Genomic DNA, 15000 nt, shown 5'->3' with positions numbered 1-15000 from the left:
ACACACACACACACACACACACACACACACACACACACACACACACACACACACACACACACACACACACACACACACACACACACACACACACGGCCTGGTCTGGCGTCTTCCCAACAGAAGCCTCTGATCCTACAGCGAACAGCAGATCCTCATCGCTCTGAACCTGTTAAACTGTCTGAAACATAAAGGCAGAGTTCACCCTGCTGAGTGTTTTAACCTCACAGGAACAGACAGATAACAGGCAGAAGACCTGTCAGCTGGTCTCTCCTCTGAAGACCTGTCAGCTGGTCTCTCCTCTGAAGACCTGTCAGCTGGTCTCTCCTCTGAAGACCTGTCAGCTGGTCTCTCCTCTGAAAACCTGTCAGCTGGTCTCTCCTCTGAAGACCTGTCAGCTGGTCTCTCCTCTGAAGACCTGTCAGCTGGTCTCTCCTCTGAAAACCTGTCAGCTGGTCTCTCCTCTGAAGACCTGTCAGCTGGTCTCTCCTCTGAAAACCTGTCAGCTGGTCTCTCCTCTGAAGACCTGTCAGCTGGTCTCTCCTCTGAAGACCTGTCAGCTGGTCTCTCCTCTGAAGACCTGTCAGCTGGTCTCTCCTCTGAAGACCTGTCAGCTGGTCTCTCCTCTGAGCTGAAGCGTTTCTTCTTTACTGTTTAAATGCAAAGCGAAAGAGAGGAAACTCAGAAGTGAAGCTGAACTTCGTTGACTAAGTTGGTTTGAAAGTTGATCCGGTGCATAATCACAGCTCGCCCCCTCTCATTACAGCAGCAGGTCAATAGCGGCGTCGGGCTGGTCGGGCCTCTGCTCGCTAACGAGCGAACTCGTCAGCCTCCTGCAGAGAGACGCTCCGATATATTACAGTATATACTGACAGTAACACAGCTATCTTTAGCGCTCTGCGGCGCCGATAACAGGAAGGAATTAGCTGAATTAGCTTGTTTACCGAATCAGAACCGAGGCTGAAAATAAACCTGGAACTGACTGAACGCCTCCAGACTCTTCACACTGCAGTCATGGGGACAGACCGGCTGTCTTCCTCTCAGACAGAGTGATCACAGTGAAGTGGAGGCGGAGTTCGATGCTGCATAGACAGCTGATTGGCTCCTCTGCCTCTGTGGTCAAAGTGAAGGCAGACAGTCTTCTCTTTCATTGGTCAAACAAAACACAAAGAAACCAAACCAGCGGCAAACACTTCAGACCTGAACCCAAACCGGTTCTCTGGTTCTGAACTTTCAGCTCAGGACAGAAACCGCAGCAGAGCAGGAGACAGTAAACAGCAGCTGGCAGTTTCAGTGAAGCTCCACACTGAGCGCGTGCGTCATCGCCTGGCCCCGCCTCCAAACTGTGGCTATTGGTGGAAAACTGGACTGGTACTTCCTGTGTTCCAGAACCCTTCAACAAATAAACCTGTCGGCTGGCTGCTGTTTAGTCAAGAGGTGAGTTTTACATTTCATTATGATGAAGAATATATTTTTTTAAATTATCAAAACTTTTTCTAATTCTGATTTAGATTCTCATTTTCATGGAAAAAAGACACGGGAGAAGAGTTAACGACCTCACTGAGAGCTGATTGGTTTCTGTTTGTCTCTTAACGACCTCACTGAGAGCTGATTGGTTTCTGTTTGTCTCTTAACGACCTCACTGAGAGCTGATTGGTTTCTGTTTGTCTCTTAACGACCTCACTGAGAGCTGATTGGTTTCTGTTTGTCTCTTAACGACCTCACTGAGAGCTGATTGGTTTCTGTTTGTCTCTTAACGACCTCACTGAGAGCTGATTGGTTCCCGTTCTTTCAGATCATGATATTGTTCGTTCGCTCGCTGTGTGTCAGGAAGCAGCAGAGCTGCATGATCCCACATCAACACACCACCACCAGCTGAATGTTGCCATGGAAACAAAGGTCCCTTTGCATATCCTGCTTTTTAATATTATCAGCACAAAATGCAGATGAAGACTTTGTGCAACAGTTTGAACAGCAGATTAACCCTCGATGTGTGGAGGCTGATCTGAACTCTACTGCTACTACTTTATTTTATACTTTATTTTGTACTGTACATTGATTTTTTATTTTATCATATTACAGTGTATTTATATTAATGACTTTTGCACTTTATAAGTTAAATAGTGTATTACATATATACATGAAAACGAATAATAAAGACAAAGTTAATAAAGAGGACAAAAAAATGGGACATACATTCAAAAGAAACGTGGTAAAAAAAAAATGAAAGACGGTAAAAACAAAACCACATAAGACACAACACAAGGTTAAAAAAGTGGGAAAATCAAAAACATTTACATAAAATCTAAACTATAAAAACTCTCCTGTGGGACTGAGGCTGATTCTGGTCATGAGCATGTTGTTTATTAGCAGCAGTTTCTCTGCACACTGACCATCAGAAACCACCAGAAACCCTCAGAAACCACCAGAAACCACCAGAAACCCTCAGAAACCACCAGAAACCACCAGAAACCCTCAGAAACCATCAGAAACCCTCAGAAACCATCAGAAACCACCAGAAACCACCAGAAACCACCAGAAACCCTCAGAAACCACCAGAAACCACCAGAAACCCTCAGAAACCACCAGAAACCACCAGAAACCACCAGAAACCATCAGAAACCCTCAGAAACCCTCAGAAACCACCAGAAACCACCAGAAACCACCAGAAACCCTCAGAAACCATCAGAAACCATCAGAAACCACCAGAAACCACCAGAAACCATCAGAAACCCTCAGAAACCACCAGAAACCATCAGAAACCCTCAGAAACCACCAGAAACCATCAGAAACCATCAGAAACCACCAGAAACCCTCAGAAACCCTCAGAAACCACCAGAAACCATCAGAAACCATCAGAAACCACCAGAAACCATCAGAAACCCTCAGAAACCACCAGAAACCATCAGAAACCATCAGAAACCACCAGAAACCATCAGAAACCATCAGAAACCATCAGCCACCACTGGGGGCAGTGGTGGCCTAAAGGTTAGAGAAGTGAGCTTGTGACCGGAAGGTCGTCGGTTCAATCCCCCGGACCGGCAGGATAAATCTGGGTGGGGAAAGTGAAAAGCAGCGCTTGCCCCTCCCTCATTACCACCACTGAGGTGCCCTTGAGCAAGGCCCTTAACCCCAACTGCTCCAGTGGAGCTGCTCAGTGGCCAGCAGATCAGACTGTGGTTGTACTGGTCAGCTTCCAGGTGTGAATGTGTGTGTGAATGTGATCAGGGCGTTCCTGAAAAAGAGAGCATTGCTCTCAGTGAAACTCCCCTGAATAAATAAAGGTTAAAAAAAAAATAAAAAAAAAATAAAAAAAACCACGTTCAAGCTCCATAAAGCTCTGAATTTATTCCATGCATTTCAGCAGCTACACATGCTGGACTGGTTCCTGCAGGGGAAACCTGCTGTCTGTCTGTCTGTCTGTCTGACTGTCTGTTTCTGCCTGTTTCTGTCTGTCTGTCTGTCTGTCTGTCTGTCTGCCTGTTTCTGCCTGTTTCTGTCTGTCTGTCTGCCTGTCTGTCAGCCTGTTTCTGTCTGTCTGTCTGTCTGCCTGTTTCTGCCTGTTTCTGTCTGTCTGCCTGTCTGTCTGCCTGTTTCTGTCTGTCTGCCTGTCTGTCTGCCTGTTTCTGTCTGCCTGTCTGCCTGTCTGTCTGTCTGTCTGCCTGTCTGCCTGTCTGTCTGTCTGCCTGTCTGCCTGTCTGCCTGTCTGTCTGCCTGTCTGTCTGTCTGTCTGTCTGTCTGCCTGTCTGTCTGTCTGTCTGTCTGCCTGTCTGCCTGTCTGTCTGCCTGTCTGTCAGCCTGTTTCTGTCTGTCTGTCTGCCTGTCTGCCTGTCTGTCTGCCTGTCTGTCTGTCTGTCTGTCTGTCTGCCTGTCTGTCAGCCTGTTTCTGTCTGTCTGTCTGCCTGTCTGTCAGCCTGTTTCTGTCTGTCTGTCTGTCTGTCTGTCTGCCTGTCTGTCTGTCTGCCTGTCTGTCTGTCTACGTTTATTTAGCAGTGATGACGGCTGGCTGTTCATGATCCTGCTGGTTACACAGATACCAAACACATTAATCATCAACACGAAATATTGATTCAAAATGAGTCATTTATAATCTTTCGCCAAAAAACAGTTGAGCAGAACTGTAACCATAGAAACGACTGTAGCTAGCATCCATGCTACACTGTAGCAGTACTGTAACCATAGAAACGACTGTAGCTAGCATCCACGCTACACTGTAGCAGAACTGTAACCATAGAAACGTAAACACATCAGGTCAGATTGCCATCAGCCTCTAAGCAGCGATCTAAAGTTTGTTTCTCTGAATAAATGAAAGTAATCTTATAAAAAGCTTCATGTTTTAACCTCGTTAGCGGAGTGTTTGTCTGCAGTAACGACTTTCTGCCACCAGGTGGAGACACTTCAGCTGAGCAGACAGTGGAGCGAACTTCTAAATGGAGCGAACTTCTGGACATCGGAGTGATGTGATTAGATGTGAAACAGCGTCTGTTATTCAGAAATAACCTCAGAATAACTTAATTGGCCGATGAAGTAAGTAATATACTGTAGATATACTGTATCTGTGCTGTGTCAGTGTCAGTGTCAGTGTCAGTGTCAGTTGTCTGTGGTACCTGTTGTACAGCAGGATGTCCGGCCTCCAGATCTGACTGTCGGGGAAACGGACGTTCGTCACTCCTGGATATTCAGACATGTTCCACTGCAGGTAGAAGTCTGTCCAGTACTGCAGGGACACAGGCAGGTTAGACTGGACATGTACGTATATACTGATGCTTACTGGTGGTGTAATGTACACTGAACAAAAATATAAACGCAACACTTTTGTTTTTGCTCCCATTTTTCATGAGTTGAAATAAAAGATCTAAGACTTTTTCTATGCACACAAAAGGCTTATTTCTCTCAAATTTTGTTCACAAATGTGTTTAAATCCGTGTTAGTGAGCACTTCTCCTTTGCCAAGATAATCCATCCACCTGACAGGTGTGGCATATCAAGATGCTGATTAAACAGCATGATTATTGCACAGGTGTGCCTTGGGCTGCTCACAATAAAAGGCCACTCTAAAATGTGCAGTTTTATCTTGAAAAAAAACAATTTATTAGGCAGACTGCAGTCTGCAGAAGTCTGGACCAGATCAGAGGCCGGACCGGTCCTCAGACTTCAGTCAGTCAGCCCACATGAGACGCTCCTCAGTCTCTGTGGCTGGAGCAGAGCCACAAAACCACATATCAAGACTCTGAAGACTCTGAAGTCCATGTCCAAAAAAACAAAAGATAAAAGATATAAACAGTCTGGTGATTTTTCTAGTGCACAAACTTCTAAAAGAATGTTTAGAATTTTTGAAAATACGCTACAAAATAAAGTTAAATAAAACCCACAAAGTGAATTATTAATTAATGCCATGCTAACTCAGTGGGGTCACTTTTATCTCAGTCACAACTCGCCATGAAGCAGCGAGGAGGTTTACATGGACAGGAAGAATTCAGTCTGAACCCCATGAAGGAAAAACTGTTCAAACTGTCATGTAAAGGTTTCTATCTGATTCTAATGTTAGTAAAGTCATCATCAGACAGATCAGTTCTGAAACATGAAACATTTTAAGGAATATTATTTGAAAATGTAAGTGTTTTGTTTGACATCACACTTAAAATTACCATGCAGTTCAATGGGATGAACATTAATTTGATTATTTAACATGTGATTTTACATACATGAGCCATATTGAGGGGTATATTGATATCGGAAAAAATCCTTGTGATTATCATGATATTGATTTCAACTCTACTGCATCCAGGAACTGTGTGGAACGTCCTCAGCCATGTGGCGGAAAGTTATTGTGACGCTTCAAGGGTTTTTCTCAAGAACCAAAATCCCCCCAGACCAAAACCCAGACCCAGACCCAGACCCAGACCCAGACCCAGACCCAGACCACCCTGGCTCCTGTCAGACTGGACTCCTCACATCAGGTCTGGGAGAGCAGCTACATTAAGAAGATGAAACCCAGATGGTCTTATCTGTGCCGGCCAGGCCGAAGGAGAGCGTCTAAACTGACTCCGGGGGAAACTGAAGTTCACATTGATAGTGAATGAAACCAGCAGCCAAACCCCCCTCCCTCCCTCCCTCCTGCAGCTCAGCTCCCAGGGGTCTGGATGGATCACACAACTCCAGCGTTGTACTTGACCCAGATAAGTTTGCTGTGAGTGGGAAAAACTCTGCGTTCAGGGAGAGCGATTTTCTGTTTCCGCAAATACTTCATCTGCTATTCTGCTTGTTCTCCTTGTGGAGTCTGGTCTGGAAACTCGAGGTCTGCTGCACTTTAAGGCTTCGTACCTTCCTGATGCGCCTCGTTCGTCTTTGTTCTCTCTAACGGCGCCGAACGCGTCGCGCTGGCGAAGCTCTTCCTCTTCGCCTTTTGTCGGCCGACTGTGAAGCCAGTGTGAATGTCAAAGCTAATGGAGAATGGAGGAATTCATTAGGAGAACTTCCTAAACCCATTTCATGCAGCTGTCCAAATTTAATTAGGTTTCCTCTCAGCTCCTATGGAATGTGTGTTAGTAAAGTGGCGAGGCACTAATCCGGTGTAATCTGCTGCTCGCGGACGGAAAGGTTGGTTCATCCCTCCAGACTCAGAGTTACCTTCGCCAGCAGCCTCCCAGGACCAGATACTCTTTCAGCTTAATTTAATTTGGAGCTCGCCTCCCCCCTCCCCCCTCCCCCTCCCCCTCCCCCTCCCCCTCCTCCCCCTCCTCCTCCTCCTCTTCTCCTCTGGCGGAGGGATGAATGTCTTTAAGGGAGAGGAAGCCTCTACACCAGGAGCTGTGGGTTTTTTAATGTCAGCATGTGCTGCTGCGGCTCTGCAACTTTTCTTCTGGCAAACAGGAAACTTTGACTCGCTTGGAGAATAAAAACAGCCTAAATATCATCATTTCTCCTGGTGGGGATTTCACACACAGCTCATTTTGTTCCAAAATGAGATCTGCACCATTTGAAAAAACTGACAACTATACTCTGACAAAATGATCGATGACGTGGAAAAACATTTAAGTTATTAGCTGTTTAAATTATAGACTTAGCAACATTGTTGAGAATGGAACAATTTTTGAACCTCTGAGAGATTAATGTCAAGCAACATTTTTTTTTGTTCTAAAAATGGATGTAGAGCTTGTGGAGTTAATCCCTCTCATCCTGCTTCTGTTATCTGGATTTCTTTCAGAGGCGTTTCCAGACTCTTAGCTCTGCTGCCACCGAGTCACATGACAGCGCCGCCGCCGCTAAATCACTCTGTAACCTTAGAGCATGGTTCACATCAGAGTTTCAATGTAGACAAACTACACACACACCAAATATTAAAGCCCAGAATACAGAATACGGCTAAATCCTGAACCTTAAACAGAACCTCTGATGCAGATCACTGGACAAAATGCTGCTGCACTAACGATAGCTGCGTTTGCTGAACAAGCTGAACGCTATCTGGTTAGCTAGGTACGGTACGGGCCGCTAACAAGCTAGCTTTAGCCTAGCGTCCTTATTATTCATGGGGACAGACAGACCGAGACGGCTTAGCTAACACAAGCTACCTGCTGCTTTTCCACCATAAACTCGCTTCGCTGCCTTCTCTAACTGCTGCTACATTTAGCTAACAGCTAAACTGACTCAGCAGGAAACCTGCTGCCACAGAGACTCTGCAGCCCGGGCGTCTTGTGAAGGAAATATTTTGCGCAAATGTCCAAGGATTTGGTTAAGAAACAGATAGAGGGAGGGGAGGAGGGGGGGATGCATGAGAATTAACGAGATTGCATGTTTTATTGATGCATGAATGTTAATTTGAATATCTGTTTGAAAAAGCTAAATTGTGTCAATTTGTTTTTACTGGGACAGCGCTGAGACTGAGACTGAGACTGAGGCTGAGACTGAGGTCTGAGGTCTGAGACTGAGGCTGAGACTGAGACTGAGGCTGAGGCTGAGGCTGAGACTGAGGTCTGAGACTGAGGCTGAGACTGAGGTCTGAGACTGAGGCTGAGACTGAGGCTGAGGCTGAGACTGAGGCTGAGACTGAGGCTGAGGCTGAGGCTGAGACTGAGGTCTGAGACTGAGACTGAGGCTGAGACTGAGGCTGAGACTGAGGTCTGAGACTGAGACTGAGACTGAGGCTTAGACTGAGGTCTGAGACTGACACTGAGGCTGAGGCTGAGGCTGAGGCTGAGGTCTGAGGTCGAGGCTGAGACTGAGACTGAGACTGAGGCTGAGGCTGAGGCTGAGGCTGAGGTCTGAGGCTGAGGTCTGAGACTGAGGCTGAGACTGAGACTGAGACTGAGACTGAGGTCTGAGACTGAGACTTAGACTGAGGTCTGAGACTGAGACTGAGACTGAGGTCTGAGACTGAGGTCTGAGACTGAGACTGAGGTCTGAGACTGAGGCTGAGACTGAGACTGAGACTGAGGTCTGAGACTGAGACTGAGGCTGAGGCTGAGGCTGAGACTGAGGCTGAGGTCTGAGACTGAGGCTGAGGCTGAGGTCTGAGACTGAGGTCTGAGGCTGAGACTGAGACTGAGACTGAGGTCTGAGACTGAGACTGAGGCTGAGGCTGAGACTGAGGCTGAGGTCTGAGACTGAGGTCTGAGGCTGAGACTGAGACTGAGACTGAGACTGAGGTCTGAGACTGAGACTGAGGCTGAGGCTGAGGCTGAGACTGAGGTCTGAGACTGAGGCTGAGGCTGAGGTCTGAGACTGAGGTGCATGTTTTATTGATGCATGAATGTTAATTTGAAAATCTGTTTGAAAAAGCTAAATTGTGTCAATTTGTTTTTACTGGGACAGCGCTGAGACTGAGACTGAGACTGAGGCTGAGACTGAGGTCTGAGACTGAGGCTGAGACTGAGGCTGAGGCTGAGACTGAGGCTGAGACTGAGGTCTGAGGCTGAGGCTGAGGCTGAGACTGAGGCTGAGGTCTGAGGCTGAGGCTGAGACTGAGGCTGAGGTCTGAGACTGAGGCTGAGGCTGAGGCTGAGGTCTGAGGTCTGAGGCTGTGGCTGAGGTCTGAGACTGAGGCTGAGACTGAGGTCTGAGGCTGAGGCTGAGACTGAGGCTGAGGTCTGAGGCTGAGGCTGAGACTGAGGCTGAGGTCTGAGGCTGAGGCTGAGGCTGAGGCTGAGGTCTGAGGTCTGAGGCTGTGGCTGAGACTGAGACTGAGGCTGAGACTGAGGTCTGAGACTGAGGCTGAGGCTGAGGCTGAGGCTGAGACTGAGACTGAGACTGAGGACTGAGGCTGAGGCTGAGGCTGAGGCTGAGGTCTGAGACTGAGACTGAGGTCTGAGGCTGAGGCTGAGACTGAGGTCTGAGACTGAGGCTGAGGCTTAGACTGAGGTCTGAGACTGAGACTGAGACTGAGGTCTGAGACTGAGACTGAGACTGAGGCTTAGACTGAGGTCTGAGACTGACACTGAGGCTGAGGCTGAGGCTGAGGTCTGAGGCTGAGACTGAGACTGAGGCTAAGGCTGAGGTCTGAGGTCGAGGCTGAGACTGAGACTGAGGCTGAGGCTGAGGCTGAGACTGAGGCTGAGACTGAGGTCTGAGACTGAGGCTGAGGTCTTAGGCTGAGACTGAGGCTGAGGCTGAGGCTGAGACTGAGGCTGAGGTCTGAGGCTGAGGCTGAGGCTGAGGTCTGAGGCTGAGGTCTGAGACTGAGGCTGAGACTGAGACTGAGACTGAGACTGAGACTGAGGTCTGAGACTGATACTGAGGTCTGAGACTGAGGTCTGAGACTGAGGTCTGAGACTGAGACTGAGGTCTGAGACTGAGACTGAGACTGAGGTCTGAGACTGAGGTCTGAGACTGAGACTGAGGTTTGAGACTGAGACTGAGACTGAGACTGAGGTCTGAGGTCTGAGACTGAGACTGAGACTGAGACCTGAGGTCTGAGACTGAGGCTGAGACTGAGACTGAGGTCTGAGACTGAGACTGAGGCTGAGGCTGAGACTGAGGCTGAGACTGAGGTCTGAGACTGAGGCTGAGGCTGAGGTCTGAGACTGAGGTCTGAGGTCTGAGGCTGAGGCTGAGACTGAGGTCTGAGACTGAGGTCTGAGGCTGAGGCTGAGGCTGAGGCTGAGACTGAGGTCTGAGACTGAGGTCTGAGGTCTGAGGCTGAGGCTGAGACTGAGACTGAGGCTGAGGTCTGAGGCTGAGGCTGAGGCTGAGACTGAGGTCTGAGACTGAGGTCTGAGACTGAGGTCTGAGGTCTGAGGCTGAGGCTGAGACTGAGACTGAGACTGAGACTGAGGTCTGAGGCTGAGGCTGAGGCTGAGGCTTAGACTGAGGTCTGAGGTCTGAGGCTGAGGCTGAGACTGAGGCTGAGGTCTGAGGCTGAGGCTGAGACTGAGGTCTGAAGCTGAGACTGAGACTGAGGCTGAGGTCTGAGGCTGAGGCTGAGGCTGAGGTCTGAAGCTGAGACTGAGACTGAGGCTGAGGTCTGAGGTCGAGGCTGAGACTGAGACTGAGGTCTGAGACTGAGGTCTGAGACTGAGACTTAGACTGAGGTCTGAGACTGAGACTGAGGTCTGAGGCTGAGGTCTGAGGTCTGAGACTGAGACTGAGACTGAGACTGAGGTCTGAGGCTCAGAGGCTGAGGTCTGAGGCTCAGAGGCTGAGGTCTGAGACTGAGACTGAGACTGAGGCTCAGAGGCTGAGGTCTGAGACTGAGACTGAGACTGAGACTGAGACTGAGGTCTGAGACTGAGACTGAGACTGAGGCTGAGACTGAGACTGAGGTCTGAGGACAGTCTGGAGGTCTGAGTCGATCCAGCAGCTCGTCTCCTCTGAACACTGCTCCTCTGAGTATTTTCTTAATAATAGGCTACCTCATTTTTTCAGTTTTTAAATAAAATTAGCTTGTTAAGATAAGATGAGATTGCATTTTATTGATCCACTAGGGGAAATCCGGATATATGAGATAAATTTAAGATTTATGGAATAGGAAAAAAGCATATTTCTGCTATTTAAATGTATTATTAAGTGTAATTTTTCAGATTTTTTTCTAATATTTGTTTTTGTGAAATATTGAATACTTTTCCGCATCTCTGCCTCCTCTGATAATCAAATGAAACATCCTGAAAAGGGAAAATAATTTTTTGGGTGAACTGTGGGGTGTGTGTGTGTGTGTGTGTGTGTGTGTGTGTGTGTGTGTGTTTTAAGGGTCACAAACCAAAAAGGTTGAGACCCGCTGGTCTAGAGAACACAGAGCAGACTGAGGAGAGGAGAGGACTCACCAGCTGAAGCCAGATGTTGGTGGTCAGGACCTGGTTCTTCTCATCCTGCGAACATAAAAACACAAAGAAAAAAAAACGATCACTGTCTTATTTGTCTGCAAAGTAATTGGAAACGCCCTCTGTCACTGTGGAACAGGATGAAAGTCTCTTCCCTCTCTGCACTCTTTCTTTCATCCGCTGTGATTTGTGTTGAACCGGCGGCTCGCAGCAGAGGAGACGATACGAGTCAGTTTGATGAATGTCCGGCTTTTAATACGTTCTCAGGTAGAGACGTTTTAGGAGACGAGGCTGCGTGTTAGGAGACGAGGCTGCGTGTTAGGAGACGAGGAGACGAGGCTGCGTGTTAGGAGACGAGGCTGCATGTTAGGAGACGAGGCTGCGTGTTAGGAGACGAGGAGACGAGGCTGCGTGTTAGGAGACGAGGCTGCATGTTAGGAGACGAGGTTGCGTGTTAGGAGACGAGGCTGCGTGTTAGGAGACGAGGAGACGAGGCTGCGTGCTAGGAGACGAGGCTGCGTGTTGGGAGACGAGGAGACGAAGCTGCGTGTTAGGAGACAAGGCTGCGTGTTAGGAGACGAGGAGACGAGGCTGCGTGTTAGGAGATGAGGAGACGAGGCTGCGTGTTAGGAGACGAGGCTGCGTGTTAGGAGACGAGGCTGCGTGTTAGGAGACGAGGAGACGAGGCTGCGTGTTAGGAGACGAGGCTGCGTGTTAGGAGACGAGGAGACGAGGCTGCGTGTTAGGAGACGAGGAGACGAGGCTGCGTGTTAGGAGACGAGGAGACGAGGCTGCGTGTTAGGACACGAGGCTGCGTGTTAGGAGACGAGGAGACAATGCTGCGTGTTAGGAGACGAGGCTGCGTGTTAGGAGACGAGGCTGCGTGTTAGGAGACGAGGAGACGAGGCTGTGTGTTAGGAGACGAGGCTGCGTGTTAGGAGACAGGAGAAACATCGCAGGAGAAACATCGCAATAAAGTATTATGGAGTATTATGTAGACAGTGAGCGGGATTATATTTCTTTCTCCCAAGCCAAAAAGTTTGAGACCCTCTTCTGAACTCTGAACCTCTGTGTGAAGAAGCAGCTGCTGATTTATGTATTTTGTGTATTTTTAAATGTCAGCAGGAGCCGCTCGTATCTGAACGTCTTGTTCATGTCTGCAGAAACACAGACGGAGCAGAAGAGAAGGGAGAGAAACAGTTTCTCACCCGGAAACTCAGAGAGACGAGTCTGAGAGGAAAACACTCCAGATATAAAACCAACAGCTGAGAGACTCCTCTGTCTGTCTGCCTGTCTGTCTGTCTGTCTCTCTGTCTGTCTGCCTGTCTGTCTCTCTGTCTCTCTGTCTGCCTGTCTGTCTGTCTGCCTGTCTGCCTGTCTGTCTGCCTGTCTGTCTGTCTGTCTGCCTGTCTGTCTGTCTGCCTGTCTGCCTGTCTGTCTGCCTGTCTGTCTGCCTGTCTGCCTGTCTGTCTGTCTGCCTGTCTGCCTGTCTGTCTGCCTGTCTGTCTGCCTGTCTGTCTGTCTGTCTGTCTGTCTGTCTGTCTGCCTGTCAGTCAGTCTGTCTGTCTGCCTGTCTGTCTGCCTGTCTGTCTCTCTGTCTCTCTGTCTCTCTGTCTGCCTGTCTGTCTGTCTGCCTGTCTGCCTGTCTGTCTGTCTGTCTGTCTCTCTGTCTCTCTGTCTGTCTGTCTGTCTCTCTGTCTCTCTGTCTGTCTGTCTGTCTGTCTGTCTGTCTCTCTGTCTGTCTGTCTGTCTGTCTGTCTCTCTGTCTCTCTGTCTGTCTGTCTGTCTGTCTGTCTGCCTGTCTGCCTGTCTGTCTGTCTGTCTGTCTCTCTGTCTCTCTGTCTGTCTGTCTGTCTCTCTGTCTCTCTGTCTGTCTGTCTCTCTGTCTGTCTGTCTCTCTGTCTGTCTGTCTGTCTGTCTGTCTGTCTGTCTGTCTGTTTTGGGTTTTGACAGACAGAGTTGATCAGGTGTTTTAAAGTCACAATGTAATGAAAAGTGACTTCCTTTTTTTTTTTATTTTTTTTTTTTTTACGTTTTTATCTGTTTTTCCTTTCTCTTCCAACTGGTTTATTCTTCTGAACGATCTCTCCCATCTTGTCTGAACATCCTGTTTCACACAAGATGCTCTCAAGGCCACACTGACCGTCAGAAACAGAATTACTGACGACAGGTGTGTGTGTGTGTGTGTGTGTGTGTGTGTGTGTGTGTGTGTTGGTTTGTTCTGAGCGTCAACATGGCGGCGAGGCAGAAGAACAGGAAGCTTCGCTCATAACGGAGAAACAGACTCTACAGTAGAAACTCAATCAGAAACAGAGAAGCCTGGTGTAATGTTGGGATGACTGGAGGTTTCCAGCTCAGTTTCTGATTGAGTTTCTACTGTAGAGTCTTTCTACAGTAGAAACTCAATCAGACCGAGACAGATGGACAGATGGACAGAGAGACAGACGGACAGAGAGACAGAGAGACAGACGGACAGATGGACAGAGAGACAGACAGACAGGCAGACAGACAGGCAGACAGACAGACAGGCATCAGAAATCAGAGCAGCTGGCCAATTAATCGCTGATTTGTTGGTAATGATCAATAATCCTATCAAACCCCCTGCAGATGTATTATGGTCATTTGGTGCTATGGGCCAGTAAAAGACGTAATGTATCTTTAAGTGTGTTGGATGTTGTGATGATGTTTTCTGTGCTGTCTTGTATCTTGTATCTTCTATTGGACTTGTACTTCTAAAACACAAACACAGTGTGGCTGCTTCTCTCTCTGCTTGTTAGGTCCAGTTTCTCTCATTTGCTCTGTGCATAAGTCCTGATCCAGACCTTTAAAGTGTGAAGGCATGATGAAATCTAAAGCCTGAACAACAGAGACACAGAGAGACAGATGGAAACCAGAGAGAAACTCTGTTACTTCTGTTCCTCCAGCAGAGAAACTGATGCAAACAGCAGGCAGAGTGTGGAGAGAGGAGGGATTAATGTGAGCTAGGAGATGAGATGAGATACAACAAGACAAGACAATGAGATGAGATGAGATACGATGAGATAAGAAAAGACCATGAGATAAGATGAGGTGAGATAAGAAAAGATGATGAGATGAGAAACAGAAAGAAAGGACAAAATGATGAGATGAGATACAATAAGATAAGACGATGAGATGAGATGATGAGATGAAGATACAATAAGGTAAGATGAGATGAGATAAAATAACAAGACAAGACGATGAGATGACATGAAGAGAATGATACAGTAAGGTAAGATGAGATGAGATACAACAAGACAATGAGATGAGATGAGACGATGAGGTAAGATGAGGTGAGACAAGACGACAAGATGAGACGAGAAAAGATGATGAGATGAGAAACAGAAAGAAAGGATAAGATAATGAGATGAGATAAGAAAAGATGAGATGAGATAAAACAAGACAAGACAAGATGATGAGATGAGATGATGAGATGAAGATACAATATAATAAAATGAGATTAAATAAAATGAGATAAGAAGACGATTACATCAGAAAAGACGAGATGAGATTAGGTGAAATTAGAAATGATGAGATGAGAGAAGAAAAGACGATTTGATGAGAAAATACGATGAAATAAGATTTGATAAGGGATACGAGATACAGTAAGATGACATGACATGACATAAGATGAGATACGATAAGATAAAATAAGATAAGAAGCTAAATGATTAGATGAGATGAGATTTAATTTTCTGTTACACAGAAGTTTGTTTTTCACTTCATGCTCACAC

The 15000-nt window shown here is 47.4% G+C and overlaps 1 protein-coding gene across 1 annotated transcript in view; it reads right to left on the bottom strand.

Moving 5' to 3' along the window:
* LOC139921753 (neuronal acetylcholine receptor subunit alpha-7) overlaps positions 1-15000 on the bottom strand; it is a 47109-nt gene that overhangs the window by 20882 nt on the left and 11227 nt on the right. The window contains exons 3-4 of the mRNA XM_078283118.1: positions 11252-11296; positions 4605-4714 (exon numbers count right to left, since the gene is read on the bottom strand). Of these exons, the coding sequence (XP_078139244.1) occupies positions 4605-4714; positions 11252-11296 (155 nt within the window). The remainder of the gene's footprint in view (positions 1-4604; positions 4715-11251; positions 11297-15000) is intronic.

This window comes from Centroberyx gerrardi, chromosome 4, assembly GCF_048128805.1.
Source record: "Centroberyx gerrardi isolate f3 chromosome 4, fCenGer3.hap1.cur.20231027, whole genome shotgun sequence".
Taxonomy (NCBI): domain Eukaryota; kingdom Metazoa; phylum Chordata; class Actinopteri; order Beryciformes; family Berycidae; genus Centroberyx; species Centroberyx gerrardi.
This window is presented reverse-complemented; position numbering and strand designations above follow the sequence as displayed.